Source organism: Perca flavescens, chromosome 3 (genome assembly GCF_004354835.1).
Source record: "Perca flavescens isolate YP-PL-M2 chromosome 3, PFLA_1.0, whole genome shotgun sequence".
NCBI classification, from domain to species: domain Eukaryota; kingdom Metazoa; phylum Chordata; class Actinopteri; order Perciformes; family Percidae; genus Perca; species Perca flavescens.
In genome coordinates this window covers 43,513,911-43,534,235 of record NC_041333.1, presented here as the reverse complement: position 1 = coordinate 43,534,235, position 20,325 = coordinate 43,513,911, and the positions used below count along the sequence as shown (strand labels likewise).

The window sequence follows — 20,325 nt, the reverse complement described above, 5'->3', positions numbered from 1 at the left end:
TCGCCACGCCTACCACCATGCTGAGGACCAACACCACCAACACACTGACAGAGAAACACACACACATTATTATTATTATTATTATTATTATTATTATTATTATTATTATTATTATATTACATTACATTATATTATTTTTATTATATTACTATTATTATATTATTATTATAGTATTTTTATTACTATATTACATTATATTATTATTATAATTATTATTATAACTATTATATTATATTATATTATATTATATTACTATTATTATAGTATTAATATTATTATTACTATATTACATTATATTATTATTATTATTACTACTACTATTATATTATATTTATATTATATTATATTAGTATTATATAGTATTATATTATTTGTTATTATGTTATTATTATTATTATTATTATTATTATTATTATTACTATTATTACTATTATTACTATTACTATTATTATTATTATTATTATTATTATTATTATTATTATTATTATTATTATTATTATTATTAGTTCCTTCCAGTAGGACTCTACAGGTGAATAGATTTAAATATTTAAAACAAATAAAGTATAAACAATATCTAAACAGATGACTCCACAGTCAGTGAGTAAAGACAAGAAGGAAAAAAAGACTCCAAAAAGTGTGAAAAAAACATCCAAAAAAATGTGTAAAACTACTAAATATCAAAAACATCAGAAACATACACTCCAAAAAACAAAGTCTGAAAAAAACACCAAAAATGTTGATAAAAGGACAGAAATGTGAGAGAAACCAGCCTCATGTATGTGTTATTATTATGTTTTATTATGTGTTAATATTATGTGTTATTATTATGTGTTATTATTATTATTAGTGTTATTATTATGTATTAATAGAGCCTGTTGGGCCCCACCTTTAGTTAGTCAGTTAGACTGTTCATTATACTATATTATTCATGTAATCCTCCTGCTGTCATCAGGTCATATCTGACCCATCTTATAAAAGTTATTATCACAACATTTGGGTTTGTCTAAATAATAACGTGGATGGTTCCATGCAAGGCTCTTCACAAGTTAAAGACATCATCAGGTCACTACTTTCATTGGATTTGGGTGTTTTAGTCCATTTTATAGCATGTAAAGAAAAATTGATGAAAGAACGTTGAAAAAAATCTGCAAAAATGTCAAAAAGTGATTAAAAATAAATTCTAAAAAGATAACCAAAAAAGCTGAAAAAAAAGAAGTTTTAATTTTACATTTTGACGCAGGAAAATCCAACGTTGCACGGGCAGACAGCCCAAGAGTTAATCACCATAAACTCATGTTAACATCTCAAGTTATATAGTGTTAATATTCTGATTAATCACAAGTTATCAACTAAAAACTCACACTTTCTACCAGATAAAACCAAACTCACAAACTAAAGTTAACTTACACATGCATATTAATCCCTACATAAGCCTCGTGCTCTCTGTAACACATTAATAACGACTAATAAAGACTAATAATCATTAATAATGATGATTAAACATAGAGATGAACGTGTAACGCTGGGACTGACCTCATTCTGCTCCGCTCTGTCCGCTCGGTCTGAGCCCTCGCGCACACTTCACCCAGCACCCCAACGTCTGACGTGTCTGACGCGCTGCTGCGTCATCACGTTCACAGTCTCAGAGGGGAGGAGGGGGCGGGGCGGGGGGGAGTTTAACTCTTAAAGAGACACACACACACACACACACACACACACACACAGACACACACACACACACACACACACACACACACACCGGTGATACTTAATGGTTCTGACCGAAGCGTCAATAAAAGGGTAAAAAAGGCTTAAAATCATTCAAAGGGTCAAATATGCGTTAAAAAAACGTCAAAAAGTATCGAAAGGGTAAAAGAAAAGCATTAAACAAGTCTAAACTAATGTTACTGTTGATGTGTTTGGAGGTCACGTGGCACCCCTCCCCCCTCTGAAATCCACTCTCCTTGTTGCCATGGTGACCCTAACACGGACGGGCCTGGCTGAGTGTGTGCAGTTAGACTTTTTAATAAGGTTATATAAAACGGTAATAAAACTGCCTCCTCCCGTTCATCTTCACTTTATTATCCTTTTGGGACGTTTATTTCATTTTGTTTTTACGTTTCTGACGCATTTTGGGGCTTTTTACCTCCGTTTTTGGAGCTGTATTGACGTTAGTAGGCCTATCGTTTATTAGGCTACCGTATCTCCGGTCCTCCTCCCCCGGCTGTCTCCCCCGGTCCTCCTCCTCCTCCTCCCCCGGTTATGGTCACTCAGCCAGCTATGTGTGGATCAAGCGGAGGTCTCCCATGAGATTTAGGGACGGGAGGCAGCCCTACACTCTGAACCACATACGGGACATTTGGTTTCTTTTCACTCTTTTAGCGTTTGCATTTATTTATTTATTTTTTTAAACTTTATGGACATTAATGTGTGTTTGTTTTTACGTTTCTGACGCTTTCTGACAGTTATCTTTTTTTATTTATTTATATTTAACTTTGTTGACGTTAATGTGTATTTGTTTTTACGTTTCTGACGCTTTCTGACAGTTATCTTCATTTATTTTTTAACTTTGTTGACATTAATATGTGTTTGTTTTTACGTTTCTGACGCTTTCTGTCAGTTTTTTTTATTTATTTATTTTTTTGTTAACTTTATTGACGTTAATGTGTGTTTGTTTTTACGTTTCTGACGCTTTCTGACAGTTATCTTTATTTATTTTTATTTATTTTTGTAACTTTGTTGACGTTGATGTGTGTTTGTTTTTACGTTTCTGACGCTTTCTGACAGGTTTTTTTATTTATTTATTTTTACGTTGGACGAAATATCTTAGAGTGAACCCGCGGCTGTCTCCTCCGGTCCTCCCCCCTCTCCTCCCCCGGCTCCTGTAGCCTGGCAGCAGCCCCCCTCCCTACATTCCCTGCCTCGCGCCTCTCTCTGCCCCCGGTCCTGGCGCCTCTTTCTCTGGCTCCGGTCCTCGCGCCTCTCTCTGCCTCCGGTCCTCGCGCCTCTCTCTGCCTCCGGTCCTCGCGCCTCCCGCTCCTCCGGTCCTCGCGCCTCCCGCCTCTCCGTCCTCCCGGCCGGCCGGCCGCCATGAAGCCGAGCCGCCAAAAGCAGCTCCTGTACTCGGTGTCCGGTCTCGTCGGGCTGTGCTGCGCCCTGACGGCCGCGGTGTGCGCCGGGCTGCCGCTGTGGATCAGCGGGGCCGTGCTGTGCCGGACCGGGGCCGAGCTGGTCAACGCCACCGGGCCCGAGCTGGACAAGTTCCTGGGGGAGCTGAGCTACGGCCTGTTCCAGGGCCAGAGGGTGAAGCAGTGCGGGCTGGGCGGGAGGCCGTCCCGCTTCTTCTGTGAGTCTTCATATCTCTCTCTTAATACACCGGAAGTTACCTGTTAGTCCTAATTAATACCTGTTAGTCTTCAAATCTCTCTTTTAATACACCGGAAGTTACCTGTTAGTCCTAATTAATACCTGTTAGTCCTAATTAATACCTGTTAGTCTTCATATCTCTCTCTTAATACACCGGAAGTTACCTGTTAGTCCTAATTAATACCTGTTAGTCTTCATATCTCTCTTAATACACCGGAAGTTACCTGTTAGTCCTAATTAATACCTGTTAGTCTTCATATCTCTCTCTTAATACACCGGAAGTTACCTGTTAGTCCTAATTAATACCTGTTAGTCTTCATATATCTCTCTTAATACACCGAAAGTTACCTTTTAGTCCTAATTAATACCTGTTAGTCTTCATATCTCTCTTAATACACCGGAAGTTACCTGTTAGTCCTAATTAATACCTGGTAGTCTTCATATCTCTCTTAATAATACCGGAAGTTACCTGTTAGTCCTAATTAATACCTGGTAGTCTTCATATATCTCTCTTTAATACAACCTGGAAGTTACCTGTTAGTCCTAATTAATAGTCCTGTTAGTCTTGTTATCTTCTCTCTTAATACAACGGAAGTTACCTGTTAGTCCTAATTAATACCTGTTAGTCTTCATATATCTCTCTTAACCCGAAAGTTACCTTTTAGTCCTAATTAATACCTGTTAGTCTTCATATCTCTCTCTTAATACACCGGAAGTTACCTGTTAGTCCTAATTAATACCTGTTAGTCTTGTTCTCTTAATATACGGAAGTTACCTGTTAGTCCTAATTAATACCTGTTAGTCCTTCTGTTAGTCTTCATATCTCTCTTAATATACCTGAAGTTACCTGTTAGTCCTAATTAATACCTGTTAGTCCTAATTTACCTGTTAGTCTTCATATCTCTCTCTTAATACACCGGAAGTTACCTGTTAGTCCTAATTAATACCTGTTAGTCTTCATATCTCTCTCTTAATACACCGGAAGTTACCTGTTAGTCCTAATTAATACCTGTTAGTCTTCATATCTCTCTCTTAATACGGAAGTTACCTGTTAGTCCTAATTAATACCTGTTAGTCTTGTTACCTGTTCTCTCTTAATTAATTAATACCTGTTAGTCCTAATTAATACCTGTTAGTCTTCATATCTCTCTCTTAATACACCGGAAGTTACCTGTTAGTCCTAATTAATACCTGTTAGTCCTAATTAATACCTGTTAGTCCTAATTAATACCTGTTAGTCTTCATATATCTCTCTTAATACACCGAAAGTTACCTTTTAGTCCTAATTAATACCTGTTAGTCTTCATATCTCTCTCTTAATATACCGGAAGTTACCTGTTAGTCCTAATTAATACCTGTTAGTCCTAATTAATACCTGTTAGTCTTCATATCTCTCTCTTAATATACCTGAAGTTACCTGTTAGTCCTAATTAATACCTGTTAGTCCTAATTAATACCTGTTAGTCCTAATTAATACCTGTTAGTCTTCATATCTCTCTCTTAATACACCGGAAGTTACCTGTTAGTCCTAATTAATACCTGTTAGTCTTCATATCTCTCTCTTAATACACCGGAAGTTACCTGTTAGTCCTAATTAATACCTGTTAGTCCTAATTAATACCTGTTAGTCTTCATATCTCTCTTAATACACGGAAGTTACCTGTTAGTCCTAATTAATACCTGTTAGTCCTAATTAATACCTGTTAGTCCTAATTAATACCTGTTAGTCTTCATATATCTCTCTTAATACACCGAAAGTTACCTTTTAGTCCTAATTAATACCTGTTAGTCTTCATATCTCTCTCTTAATATACCGGAAGTTACCTGTTAGTCCTAATTAATACCTGTTAGTCCTAATTAATACCTGTTAGTCTTCATATCTCTCTTAATATACCTGAAGTTACCTGTTAGTCCTAATTAATACCTGTTAGTCCTAATTAATACCTGTTAGTCCTAATTAATACCTGTTAGTCTTCATATCTCTCTCTTAATACACCGGAAGTTACCTGTTAGTCCTAATTAATACCTGTTAGTCTTCATATCTCTCTCTTAATACACCGGAAGTTACCTGTTAGTCCTAATTAATACCTGTTAGTCCTAATTAATACTTGTTAGTCTTCATATCTCTCTCTTAATATACCGGAAGTTACCTGTTAGTCCTAATTAATACCTGTTAGTCTTCATATATCTCTCTTAATATACCGGAAGTTACCTGTTAGTCCTAATTAATACCTGTTAGTCTTCATATCTCTCTCTTAATACACCGGAAGTTACCTGTTAGTCCTAATTAATACCTGTTAGTCCTAATTAATACCTGTTAGTCTTAATTAATACCTGTTAGTCTTCATATCTCTCTCTTAATACACCGGAAGTTACCTGTTAGTCCTAATTAATACCTGTTAGTCTTCATATCTCTCTCTTAATACACCGGAAGTTACCTGTTAGTCCTAATTAATACCTGTTAGTCCTAATTAATACCTGTGTGTGTGTGTGTGTGTGTGTGTGTGTGTGTGTGAGTCTGTGTGTGTGTGTGTGTGTGTGTGTGTGTGTGTGTGTGTGTGTGTGTGTGTGTGTGTGTGTGTGTGTGTGTGTGTGTGTGTGTGTGTGTGTGTGTGTGTGTCTGTGTGTGTGTGTGTGTGTGTGTGTGTGTGTGTGTGTGTGTGTGTGTGTGTGTGTGTGTGTGTGTGTGTGTGTGTGTGTGTGTCTGTGTGTGTGTGTGAGTCTGTGTGAGTCTGTGTGTGTGTGAGTCTGTGTGTGTGTCTGTGTGTTTGTGTCTGTGTGTGTGTGTGTGTGTGTGTGTGTGTGTGTGTGTGTGTGTGTGTGTGTGTGAGTCTGTGTGTGTGTGAGTCTGTGTGAGTGTGTGTGTGTGTGTGTGTGTGTGTGTGTGTGTGTGTGTGTGTGTGTGTGTGTGTGTGTGTGTGTGTGTGTGTGTGTGTGTGTCTGTGTGTGTGAGTCTGTGTGTGTGTGTGAGTCTGTGTGTCTGTGTGTGTGTGTGTGTGTGTGTGTGTGTGTGTGTGTGTGTGTGTGTGTGTGTGTGTGTGCGTGTGTCTGTGTGTGTGTGTGTGTGTGTGTGTGTGTGTGTGTGTGTGTGTGTGTGTGTGTGTGTGTGTGTGTGTGTGTGTGTGTCTGTCTCTGAGTGTACTGATGTCTGATTGGTCCAGTTAATGAGAGGAGAGAGTGTACTGGTGTCTGATTGGTCCAGTTAATGAGAGGAGAGAGTGTACTGGTGTCTGATTGGTCCAGTTAATGAGAGGAGAGAGTGTACTGGTGTCTGATTGGTCCAGATAATGAGAGGAGAGAGTGTACTGATGTCTGATTGGTCCAGTTAATGAGAGGAGAGAGTGTTCTGGTTTCTGATTGGTCCAGAGAATGAGAGCAGAGAGTGTACTGGTGTCTGATTGGTTAGAGAGTGTACTTGTGTCTGATTGGTCAGAGAGTGTGCTGTTATCTGATTGGTCAAAGAGTGTGCTGTTATCTGATTGGTCCAGTTAATGAGAAGAGAGAGTGTTCTAGTGTCTGATTGGTCCAGTTAATGAGAGGAGAGAGTGTACTGGTGTCTGATTGGTCAGAGAGTGTGCTGTTATCTGATTGGTCCAGTTAATGAGAGGAGAGGGTTTACTGGAGTCTGATTGGTCAGAGAGTGTACTGGTGTCTGATTGGTCCAGTTAATGAAAGGAGAGGGTGTACTGGTGTCTGATTGGTCAGAGAGTGTACTTGTGTCTGATTGGTCAGAGAGTGTGCTGTTATCTGATTGGTCCAGTTAATGAGAGGAGAGAGTGTACTGGTGTCTGATTGGTCAGAGAGTGTGTTGTTATCTGATTGGCCAGAGAGTGTGCTGTTATCTGATTGGTCAGAGAGTGTACTGGTGTCTGATTGGTCAGAGAGTGTGCTGTTATCTGATTGGTCCAGTTAATGAGAGGAGAGAGTGTACTGGTGTCTGATTGGTCAGAGAGTGTGCTGTTATCTGATTGGTCCAGTTAATGAGAGGAGAGAGTGTACTGGTGTCTGATTGGTCAGAGAGTGTGCTGTTATCTGATTGGTCCAGTTAATGAGAGGAGAGAGTGTACTGGTGTCTGATTGGTCAGAGAGTGTGTTGTTATCTGATTGGTCAGAGAGTGTACTGGTGTCTGATTGGTCAGAGAGTGTGCTGGTGTCTGATTGGTCCAGTTAATTAGAGGAGAGAGTGTACTGGTGTCTGATTGGTCAGAGAGTGTGCTGTTATCTGATTGGTCAGAGAGTGTACTGGTGTCTGATTGGTCAGAGAGTGTGCTGGTGTCTGATTGGTCCAGTTAATGAGAGGAGAGAGTGTACTGGTGTCTGATTGGTCAGAGAGTGTACTGGTGTCTGATTGGTCAGAGAGTGTGCTGGTGTCTGATTGGTCCAGTTAATGCGAGGAGAGAATGTACTGGTGTCTGATTGGTCAGAGAGTGTACTGGTGTCTGATTGGTCAGAGAGTGTGCTGTTATCTGATTGGTCCAGTTAATGAGAGCTGCTGCTGGCCTTCACTAACTTGTTTCTGCCTGACTGGATCAGAGGAACAAAGCTGCTCTGTTCCTGTCTGTCTGTCTGTCTGTCTCTCTCTGTCTGATATCTAACCTGTCTGTCTGTCTGTCTCTTTCCCCCAGTCTTCCCAGACCTGCAGAGTGCTATCCCAGTGGGCCTCCATGTGACTGTGGTCTTCTTCTGTGGTGTGGTGATCCTGTTCTCTGCGGTGGCCACCGGCTTCTTCTTCTTCAACGCCTTTGGACGTCCGTACGAGACGCTGCAAGGCCCCCTGGGACTTTACCTCTGGACCTCCATCAGCTGTGAGACACACACCGTTACATCATCATCAGCTGTCTGTCTGTCTGTCACACCATTACATCATCATCAGCTGTCTGTCTGTCTGTCACACACCATTACATCATCATCAGCTGTCTGTCTGTCACATACCATTACATCATCAGCTGTCTGTGTGTGTGTGTGTGTGTGTGTGTGTGTGTGTGTGTGTGTGTGTGTGTGTCTCCAGGTGTGTGTATATATAGTAATCATACCTGTGTGTGTCTCCAGGTGTGTGTATATATAGTAATCATACCTGTGTGTGTCTCCAGGTGTGTGTATATATATAGTAATCATACCTGTGTGTGTCTCCAGGTGTGTGTGTATATATAGTAATCATACCTGTGTGTGTCTCAGGTGTGTGTGTATATATAGTAATCATACCTGTGTGTGTCTCCAGGTGTGTGTATATATAGTAATCATACCTGTGTGTGTCTCCAGGTGTGTGTATATATAGTAATCATACCTGTGTGTGTCTCCAGGTGTGTGTATATATAGTAATCATACCTGTGTGTGTCTCCAGGTGTGTATATATATAGTAATCATACCTGTGTGTGTCTCCAGGTGTGTGTGTATATATAGTAATCATACCTGTGTGTGTCTCCAGGTGTGTGTATATATATAGTAATCATACCTGTGTGTGTCTCAGGTGTGTGTATATATAGTAATCATACCTGTGTGTGTCTCCAGGTGTGTGTATATATATAGTAATCATACCTGTGTGTGTCTCCAGGTGTGTGTATATATATAGTAATCATACCTGTGTGTGTCTCCAGGTGTGTGTATATATAGTAATCATACCTGTGTGTGTCTCCAGGTGTGTGTATATATAGTAATCATACCTGTGTGTGTCTCCAGGTGTGTGTATATATATAGTAATCATACTTGTGTGTGTCTCCAGGTGTGTGTATATATAGTAATCATACCTGTGTGTGTCTCCAGGTGTGTGTATATATAGTAATCATACCTGTATGTGTCTCCAGTGTGTGTATATATATAGTAATCATACCTGTGTGTGTCTCCAGGTGTGTGTATATATATAGTAATCATACCTGTGTGTGTCTCCAGGTGTGTGTATATATATAGTAATCATACCTGTATGTGTCTCCAGGTGTGTGTATATATAGTAATCATACCTGTGTGTGTCTCCAGGTGTATGTATATATATTAATCATACCTGTGTGTGTCTCCAGGTGTGTGTATATATATAGTAATCATACCTGTGTGTGTCTCCAGGTGTGTGTATATATAGTAATCATACCTGTGTGTGTCTCCAGGTGTGTATATATATATTAATCATACCTGTGTGTGTCTCCAGGTGTGTGTATATATATAGTAATCATACCTGTGTGTGTCTCCAGGTGTGTGTATATATATAGTAATCATACCTGTGTGTGTCTCCAGGTGTGTGTATATATAGTAATCATACCTGTGTGTGTCTCCAGGTGTGTGTATATATATAGTAATCATACCTGTGTGTGTCTCCAGGTGTGTGTATATATAGTAATCATACCTGTATGTGTCTCCAGGTGTGTGTATATATATAGTAATCATACCTGTGTGTGTCTCCAGGTGTGTGTATATATAGTAATCATACCTCTGTGTGTCTCCAGGTGTGTGTATATATAGTAATCATACCTGTGTGTGTCTCCAGGTGTGTGTATATATAGTAATCATACCTGTGTGTGTCTCCAGGTGTATGTATATATATAGTAATCATACCTGTGTGTGTCTCCAGGTGTGTGTGTATATATAGTAATCATACCTGTGTGTGTCTCCAGGTGTGTGTGTATATATAGTAATCATACCTGTGTGTGTCTCCAGGTGTGTGTATATATAGTAATCATACCTGTGTGTGTCTCCAGGTGTGTATATATATGTATATATAGTAATCATACCTGTGTGTGTCTCCAGGTGTGTGTATATATATAGTAATCATACCTGTATGTGTCTCCAGTGTGTGTATATATATATAAGTAATCATACCTGTATGTGTCTCCAGGTGTGTGTATATATATAGTAATCATACCTGTATGTGTCTCCAGGTGTGTGTATATATATAGTAATCATACCTGTATGTGTCTCCAGGTTTGTGTATATATATAGTAATCATACCTGTATGTGTCTCCAGGTGTGTGTATATATATAGTAATCATACCTGTATGTGTCTCCAGGTGTGTGTATATATATAGTAATCATACCTGTATGTGTCTCCAGGTGTGTGTATATATATATAGTAATCATACCTGTATGTGTCTCCAGGTGTGTGTATAGGGCTGTGACGGTATAGTTTTTTTCTTACCGGGGTGAAGAAGCAACGTATCACCGCGGTACGGCGGTTAACCCCAACCCCCTTAAGAGAGTAGCGTACGTTAGAGCAAGAACAGCAGGGTGCCTTAAGTAGGTGATGTCAGTGCTCGTGTGGTCGCGCTGCAAGGAGAGCGAGCGGTAACGGAGAGTAGTGTACGAGTGCAGCTGTGAGGAAAAGTGAGAGGAAAAAGAGATAACAAAGATGATGTAAAGTGAGTTAAACGTGAACAATAAAATGACAAGCTTCTCAAGACACGGTGGCTTTATCTGTTGTCAATACTGCCAGTAGAGTGGATAGCGTTACCCCCGAAAAAGCATTGGCTTAAACCATACAACATATGTTGCAGTCATAGACTGTATAGAAAGATTGCAGTGTTTCCATTTCAGCTCAATGTCAGAGTCTTTACTGTGTCTTGCTGTCATTTAAGGCCGCGTTGCCTTTTCTCCTCTCCGTTGATCTAGTCCACAGACAGTTCAGAAAGCAATATTGTCGATAAAGTTAAAAATAAAGTAATTGTTAGCCGACAATGGCGAGTGCAGACACTCTGCAGCACAGTGGTCTAGCAGCTGAGCAGACAGAGAGCAGAGAGGGCAACTCGGCACTCCGCTAACTTCTTGCTCTCACTACCAACATGAGCTGCTCTGTTTAGGCTACAAAACGTGCATGCAGGCTGACATTTAACCGTGCGGTGTTGTCAGGATTAATCTCTGAACAGAAGGAAACTCTGCTAGCTGCTAGGCTAAAGAACAATGGTAAACACTGCAGCAGTAATGTCCACCTCTGCTGGGAACAGAGAAACGTCTTTGCCTTCCCAACTCTGTATTATATTAAACGTTACCTGTAGTAGTAGTAGTAGTAGTGGTAGTAATAATAATAATAATAATAACAATAATAATAATAATCAAATAAAAATCAATAATAAAAGTTTTTGTTTCTCTCCATAACCTTTTCAAATAGGAGAGAATACAACAAAGTACACCGAGAGATACTAAACACACTGTGACGCGCTCACGATCGTATTGCAATGATTTATTCCTCCACACGTAAAATACAACTAGCACTGCAGTTACCAAATGTAAAGTTACTTTGGGAGTCGAAATTTGCGTGTTAGTGTGGCGGAATAAATCCTTGCAATACAATCCTTGAGCGCGTCACAGTGTGTTTATGCATCTCAGTGTTTAGTCCCTCGCGGCAGCACTGTGTTGGTCAACAGAAAGTGTTGGCTCCCAGGCTCACCAGGTGATCAGGTGATCAGGTGAAGCAAACAAATAGGTTATAACTTCCGCTCAAACCGCGATGAAAACGCCCACCGCCTACAATACAAGTGCACAACACAATAATAAATAAATAATATAAACATAAATGAGACCATAAACAACATACACTATGTGGCTCCTACACTGTCGATGAGGATAACTAAACAATGATTGTTGCTTTCATAATATTTAATATCACACGACATGTGTTCTCCTGTAACCTTCGGCAGCAAAAAGTAAAAAAAAATAAATAAAAATGCGGTGATGGCGGTAGTGATATCATCACCGCGGTAGTGGCACGTCACCGCCGGTATCGCGGTGATGCGGTTATCATCACAGCCCTAAGTGTGTCTATATATAATAATCATACCTGTGTGTCTCCAGGTGTGTGTGTGTGTGTCTCCAGGTGTGTGTACACTCTTAAAACAGATGTTTTAACATCAACACACTAATGGGACCACACATATTGTGTTAACTGAAACACACCTACTGTGTTAAAAACACACACACATGATGTGTATTAGATCTCCAAACACACACCTCTGTTCCACCTGGAGATGAAGATCTGACCTGCACAACTGGCCAGCTCTTCAACATGTTTACCAAACATGTCTTCTCCTTCCTGGAGCATATTTATGAATTTATTTCTGTTAACAAAAGATCCAAAGTTGTTGATCTTATCTCTGAGCTCCAGACTCTATCCTGAGTAAGTCATGTCCAGTCTGTGTGTATCTCTGAGCTCCAGACTCTATCCTGAGTAAGTCATGTCCAGTCTGTGTGTATCTCTGAGCTCTAGACTCTATCCTGAGTAAGACATGTCCAGTCTGTGTCTATCTCTGAGATCCAGACTCTATCCTGAGTAAGACATGTCCAGTCTGTGTGTATCTCTGAGCTCCAGACTCTATCCTGAGTAAGACATGTCCAGTCTGTGTGTATCTGAGCTCCAGACTCCATCCTGAGTAAGACATGTCCAGTCTGTGTGTATCTCTGAGCTCCAGACTCTATCCTGAGTAAGTCATGTCCAGTCTGTGTGTATCTCTGAGCTCCAGACTCTATCCTGAGTAAGACATGTCCAGTCTGTGTGTATCTGAGCTCCAGACATCCATAAGACATGTCCAGTCTGTGTAAGAGCTCCAGACTCTATCCTGAGTAAGTCATGTCCAGTCTGTGTGTGTATCTGAGCTCCAGACTCTATCCTAAGACATGTCCAGTCTGTGTGTATCTGAGTCAGATCTATCCTGAGTAAGTCATGTCCAGTCTGTGTGTATCTCTGAGCTCCAGACTCTATCCTGAGTAAGACATGTCCAGTCTGTGTGTATCTGAGCTCCAGACTCTATCCTGAGTAAGTCATGTCCAGTCTGTGTGCCCAAGGTGCTGGCGTGTCATTGGTGGAGAAGTCAGGAAGCTCATCATCCAGCATCTTAGAACCATTCATGCTTTATCAGATTCCTGAGACTTTTCACAACAACTGCCAACGACAACATGGCATCATGAATCTGCGTAAACATACACGCCACTTTCCTAAAGCCAAGGGGTGAGTTATCTGGACACCTTTTGAGCATTTTGAGCTGTAAGAACACAGGGAGAGGCTTTAGTAACACAAAAGAACGACAAAAACACACTTAGGAAAACAGTAAACGGTTGGGTTTAGGATAGAAACATCGGGAGAAGGCTTTAAAAAAATGGGATCCCAGCTCTCCTGGTGAAGGTCCTGTTTTACCCATCAGCCACCACAACCATCCACCTTACACGGTCCCACGTCTGTTTATACTTCTCGCTACGGCGAAAATTCAATCGTAATGTAGGTCAATGGCAGCCGAATTGCGTTGATAAACATGCTATTGGCGTGTCATACATACGCCACTTCATGAGATCAGTCTGGCCAAAGAACAATCTAAACTCCTCTACACAACATCTTAAGAAAGACCATTCAAACAGTATATCAATGAAGAAACTGACTATGTCCCAGGACACTGGGAATGTTGATGTTTAGTTTAGCTTAGTTTATTCATTTATTTATTCACAGTACCACTTCAAACATTACAATAATACAGTTGGGGTACAAGATCAGTTGGGTAGAGTGAATGGGTCCCCAAAGAAGCTAGAAACACTTATAGGTGGGGCCAATGATTAATGAAAGGGTCGTGGTGCAGACTATAGAGTACACAGTTACCACCTGTATACACATGGTGATGAATAGATGCACACAAAGAGGCACACCAGTACATACATAACATTACATACACATACAATCTAACGTATTCTTCAACTGATACATCTCTCACTGATGTGCAGAGGAGCTAAAGCAGTCATAGATGGGACTATGTACATTGTTGAAGAGAAAGTTTATAGATACCCATTCTATACGTCATGATGACGATGCTTTTACAACTTTGATGCGAGAGTTGTGAAATGGTAGTAAAATGTTTGAGGATGTTGACCCTCCCTATAAGATGAGCAGATATTTCTCTGATAAAAAGAGTCTCGTGAAACCAAAAGACATATTCTTGGGGCGTGGATACAGATACTGCCAGTAATGATGATGTATTAGGCCGGTTACACACTGGCTGCGTGGTGTGAGCGTGTTTATTTGGGTTCCCATGGTAACAGGTTAGAGCGTGCACACCGCCTGCATGACACGCACGTCTCGAGCCGCGCCGAAAACACGTGCATGCTAGAGATAGGACCGGCGCCTATTGTTCACGCCAGCGTGTTGGACGGAGGGTTGGGTATCGTTTGGATTTTTACGATTCCGATGCTGAACCGGTACTTTGAAAACGATTCCGATTCCTAAACGATTCTTGAAAACCTGAAAAATGACATAAACTAAAGGCAGACAATTTGGGGAGGCTGTCCTGCCTGTGGGGTTGTAGAGTGCATGCACGAGCGCCACTCGCCGTCCGGAGCGACGGAGGGAAAATATTTCAGTCGGAACCGAAATTTGCGTTCTAATCCGGTCCGAATACTACCGTTTGCGTAGGAACCGGTACCATAGTGGAACCGGGTTTCGGTACCCAACCCTAGTTGGAAGCGTTTCCAGACAACATACTGTAGAATAGGAAAAAATATTTATTTCAGGGTTCATACATTTTGAAAAAAACTGGGAAAGTTATGTTATGGAATTTCAATTCAATTCAATTCAATTCAATTTTATTTATAGTATCAAATCATAACAAAAGTTATCTCGAGACACTTTACAGATAGAGTAGGTCTAGACCACACTCTATAAATTCCAAAACCCCAACAATTACAGTAATTCCCTCAAGAGCAAGCATTAGCAGTGGCTATTGCGACAGTGGCCAGAAAAAACTCCCTTTTAGGAAGAAACCTCGGCAGACCCAGACTCTTGGTAGGCGGTGTCTGACGGGCCGGTTGGGGGTCGGTTGAAAAATGCTAATTCCAGGCCTGGAAAGGTTTGGGAAAAATATAAAGACCCAGAAAGTTTTGGAAAAATCATGGAATTTTTCTTAACACAGCATAATAATATGTGATTAATAAAAAAGTTGTTTATAAAATATTTATTTCACGTCGTCTTAAAGCTGCTGTAGGTAAGATGGTGAAGATCCAGGAGTTTGCCAACAAATTTGACAACTTCTCAGCCCCCCCCCTTTCTGCTGCAGCCCAAGCCCCTCCCACACTAAGGGAGTTTGACACAACTGCCGGCATGTCAGACAACATGTTCAATAATTAAACACTAAAACAACGTTAAAGTTACTCACCTACAGTAAAACGATGCTAACTAGCAGGCTAGCGTTAGCCCTTTCAGCATCACATCAGACCGACCCCTGTGCTAACGTTGCTATCATCCTCACCAACGTAGGGCTTCTGACTCCTAATAACCAAGTGAAAGATAAATCATTCGTGGTGATTATGTTACCTGTCGAGAGGAAATGTGGCTACGTCTGCATCGTTCTTCAGATCTTTAAATTCCCAGAGCTCACGCCACCTCTGGAAAGCCTCTCCAATATTCACCTGAGTTTTGGGAAACCTTTCTGCAGCTGGTGCGTGGGGAGGGGGAGGGGAGAAGGCTTTATATGCGTGTGCGTGTCTGAGCAGTGATTGACAGGCAGATACCCCCCCCGCCCCCGTGGCCCTGATTGGAGAATATCAACAGGGAGAGGTGGGATTTTGCCAGTTGCAGTACAGGCTGTAGGAGGTGCCAGAGGAGCTGTTTTATTTTATTTTTTACATAATTCATGTAGTTCTACTGGAACATAGGGTCAGTTTCAGCAAATATGACAGAAAGTTAGTTTTATAAGACTTACCTAATGCATCTTTAACCTTAACGTTGTATTCGGGCAGAGATACAGTACAGATAATGTCTGTGGTTCACAGTGGGATTCATCATACAGTACAGGCCAAAAGTTTGGACACACCTTCTCATTCAATGCGTTTCCTTTTTATTTTCATGACTATTTACATTGTAGATTCTCACTGAAGGCATCAAAACTATGAATGAACACATATGGAATTATGTACTTAACAAAAAAGTGTGAAATAACTGAAAACATGTCTTATATTTTAGATTCTTCAAAGTAGCCACCCTTTGCTTTTTTTGATAACTCTGCAAACCCTTGGTGTTCTCTCAATGAGCTTCATGAGGTAGTCACCTGAAATGGTTTTACCTTCACAGGTGTGCTTTGTCAGGGTTTAATTAGTGGAATTATTTCCCTTATTAATAAAAAAGCAAAGGGTGGTTACTTTGAGGAATCTAAAATATAAGACATGTTTTCAGTTATTTCACACTTTTTTGTTAAGTACATAATTCCACGTGTTCATGTATGATGAATCCCCCTGTGAACCACATTATCATTCATTTATAGTTAAACCTCTGAGGGGAAACTTTAACACTGATTAGTATTGTTATTGGAGAATGTCGACTGACATTTTCAGGAAATCATAGTCATGGAAATTTGCCAAAAAGTCATGAAAAGTTTTGGTTGAAATGCGTATATACCCTGTTATATGTCGTTTAGACAGAAATACATTTAACAAATGACATTTTGATGTGTGAAAGTCTCGAGGTTTTGACATAAATGCAGGTATATGAATGTAATTAAAAAAATAATTTGATTTTCTAATATGTCACCTGTCAATCCAGAAGGAAATATTCTGGAGCCTATTCTGCCGTCAATCCTGCCGACGTTGTCTTTGCTGTAATCAGATCAGAATATATTTATGTTTATGGGAAACATCCATGTGTCCAGACGAGGCTAGCAGCAGCAGCAGCATCAGTCAGACACCTTTCTGGTGGGTAAAGACGTAGAAAACACCACGCAGCCGGTGTGTAACCGGCCTGAGAAGGTGTTGCTCCTTTGGAAGTACAGCTGTTGCTGCCACAGTTAATATATGAGGACAATCTGTTTACATCGGAGCAGCTTAACAATAGAATACCAAGCTCTGGTTACGGTTACATGAAGGAAAAGAACAAGCTGAATCTTAGAACAAATGAAAATGCTGTCAGGCAGACAGACAGCCACATGTGGTGTCTTGACTAATAATAGGGGACCTGGTTAGTAGGCAGAGTTCACATTGGAAACTGTTTCTTCTTCTGAGAGAAATATGCAGTATAATATTTGCACCTGTAGTCAGTGACAGACTAGGTGTGTTTTTGAAGCAGTTGATAATAGACCATCATAACATGTTTAAGATCTCTACCCAGCCAGGCCACTTATCCCTAAGCACCATTTCATGATTCACTATGGTAGAATGATTGTAATGTTTGGACCACTCGTCACGTTATGGTGCATGAGTTTTGAAAGTAAACACTGTCCAATGAAACGTCAGGCTCATGTAGTCTGTAACTTTAAAAACATATCCAAAAACACTGGCTTACAAGAGCCAAATACAGAGTATGTACAGCTGGAAATTTGGGAAGCCACTTGAAAGAGAAATATCACTTCTAAATGCTTTTCCTGTCATTGTAGGCTCTTTAGAACTCGGTCAGCTGCTCCTTGAGAAGCTGCATAGGGGGATGAAGATCTTGGCATTTTAAGCATGGTTCATGTTGCACACACAGTTAGTGTTTTTGGTCAGACATACAGAACAGGGAGTGTAGTCCCCCTTAAAGGAGAATTCCGGTCGATTTCAACCCGTAGCTCTGCTGTTTGTAAATCAGGAGTACTGTCAGTAGAGAGAAAAACGAAAACAAACGGTGCCGCCTACACCGAGTTATCCTCCTGCTAGATTTTGCACCCAACAGTCTTAAACAAGGCTTAAACAGGGCAAGTTTTAAACGTGTTTTTAGCCTCTAAACGTGTTCGAAATGCCATTACTAGTGCTTAGCCATGTGCAGTTATTCCTTACGAGGGAACACAGCGAATTTGACGGCAGTAGATGTAACAGAAAGGCATAAAAGTTGTGTTAATCCTTACCTCTGTTTATGTACTGCTTTCCGGTCAAGTCCTCAGCAATCGAGTGCCGATCTCATACAATCCAATAATCCAAAATGTATTTTTTCCACAAAAAAACGATTTGCCAAGGTCCTGTCCATAGTAATGAGCATGTATCAACAGGCTGTAACCTGACAACGCAGTGAAGCAGAGCTGACCTGCAGTTCAAGAGTTCAGCAGCTCATTTGCATAGGTAACCTAGCAACGGCGGAGCAGGGAGGAGCTCACAGAGCTGACAGACGGAGCTTGGAGTTAGATCAGGACTAATCAGAAAATGCTTCGAGTTTGTGCCTTTCCAAATTGCGGCAACCAAATGAAGAGATATTTGAGCTTGAGCTTTCACCGTCTACAACCTCCGCAGCCGGGAGATTTTACCGTTTGTCGGTGTGTCCCGCGTGTGACGGTTCCTTTCCCCGTTCTTCTTTTTTCCTAACCACCACCGTGGCGTTTTATTTCCCTGTTGTGGCGTTTTATTTCCCCGTTGTGGCGTTTCATTTCCCTGTTGTTGTGCCCCTGCGGCCGGGGACCGTGTCCCGCGAGTGGCGGCCCGTCCCGTTGTTGTGGCCGGCATGTGGCGCCTCATTTCCCCGTTATCGCGTCCCCCAGAGCAGGTTCCAAAAGCGTAACCTGTACACGTTCAAAAGTCGTTGCATATACATGAAATAAACTTCAAAATCGTAACCTGTACACGAATTAATAAATCAAAATAACGTGACTATTACATGACCTGGCGTGAGACCGGGTTGTGTGTATATATATATAATAATCATACCTGTGTGTGTACAGGTGTGTGTATATATATAATAATCATACCTGTGTGTGTACAGGTGTGTGTGTATATATATATATATATATATAATAATCATACCTGTGTGTGTGTACAGGTGTGTGTATATATATAATAATCATACCTGTGTGTGTACAGGTGTGCGTATATATATATATATATATATTTATATTTATATATATATATAATAATCATACCTGTGTGTGTACAGGTGTGTATATATATATATATATATATATATATATATATATATATATATATATATATATATGTGTGTGTACAGGTGTGTATATATATATAATAATCATACCTGTGTGTGTGTACAGGGTGTGTATATGTATGTATATATATATATATATATTTATATTTATATATATATATATAATAATCATACCTGTGTGTGTACAGGTGTGTATATATATATATATATATATATATATATATATATATATATATATATATATATATATATATATATATATATATATATATAATAATCATACCTGTGTGTGTGTACAGGTGTGTGTATATATATATATAATAATCATACCTGTGTGTACAGGTGTGTATATATATATATAATCATATAATATAATCATGTGTGTGTACAGGTGTGTGTATATATATATAATAATCATACCTGTGTGTGTGTACAGGTGTGTGTATATGTATATATATATAATAATCATACCTGTGTGTGTGTACAGGTGTATATATATATATATATATATATAATAATCATACCTGTGTGTGTGTACAGGTGTGTGTATATATATATAATAATCATACCTGTGTGTGTACAGGTGTGTGTATATGTGTAATAATCATACCTGTGTGTGTGTGTGTACAGGTGTGTGTATATGTGTAATAATCATACCTGTGTGTGTGTGTACAGGTGTGTGTATATGTGTAATAATCATACCTGTGTGTGTGTACAGGTGTGTGTATATATAATAATCATACCTGTGTAAGTACAGGTGTGTGTATATATGTAATAATCATACTTGTGTGTGTGCAGGTGTGAAAAGCTGTCTGGTGTGTGTATATATATATTAATATATATAACATCTACTGTACCTGTCCAGGTGTGAGCAGCTGTCTGGTGATGGTCCTGTTTGCCTCCGAGGTCAAACTTCACCATCTTTCTCGGCGGATCGCCAACTTCAACGAGGAGAACTTTGTTTTCCAGACGCACAGCGAACGCTACGGCCGCTGCTATTGGCTGTTCCTCCTCGTGGTCCTTCTGCACGCGCTCAACGTCCTGCTGATCCGACTGGCCGGGACGCACTTCCCCTTCCAGGGGGGGAAAGGGGCGGAGCCTAGTGGAGGAGCAGCTGACCTCATGTACTGATAAACACTAGGGGAGGGGGGGGGAGAAAGGGGCGGAGCCTAGTG

The 20,325-nt window shown here is 40.2% G+C and overlaps 1 protein-coding gene across 1 annotated transcript; it reads left to right on the top strand.

Annotated features, from left to right (window-relative positions):
* The first annotated feature begins 2,761 nt into the window (after positions 1–2,761).
* clrn1 (clarin 1) lies at positions 2,762–20,281 on the top strand. Its single transcript, XM_028574200.1, has 3 exons — positions 2,762–3,346; positions 7,992–8,171; positions 20,016–20,281. Exons 1-3 carry the CDS (start codon positions 3,091–3,093, stop codon positions 20,279–20,281), a joined length of 702 nt encoding a protein of 233 aa, XP_028430001.1. The 5' UTR covers positions 2,762–3,090.
* The last annotated feature ends 44 nt before the right edge of the window (positions 20,282–20,325 follow it).

Coding starts and splice junctions, on each gene's coding strand:
- clrn1 (XM_028574200.1), top strand. CDS start 3,091: ATGAAGCCGAGCCGCCAAAAGCAGCTCCTGTACTCGGTGTCCGGTCTC. Junction 3,347..7,991: donor GAGGCCGTCCCGCTTCTTCT/GTGAGTCTTCAT, acceptor TCTTTCCCCCAG/TCTTCCCAGACCTGCAGAGT. Junction 8,172..20,015: donor CCTCTGGACCTCCATCAGCT/GTGAGACACACA, acceptor GTACCTGTCCAG/GTGTGAGCAGCTGTCTGGTG.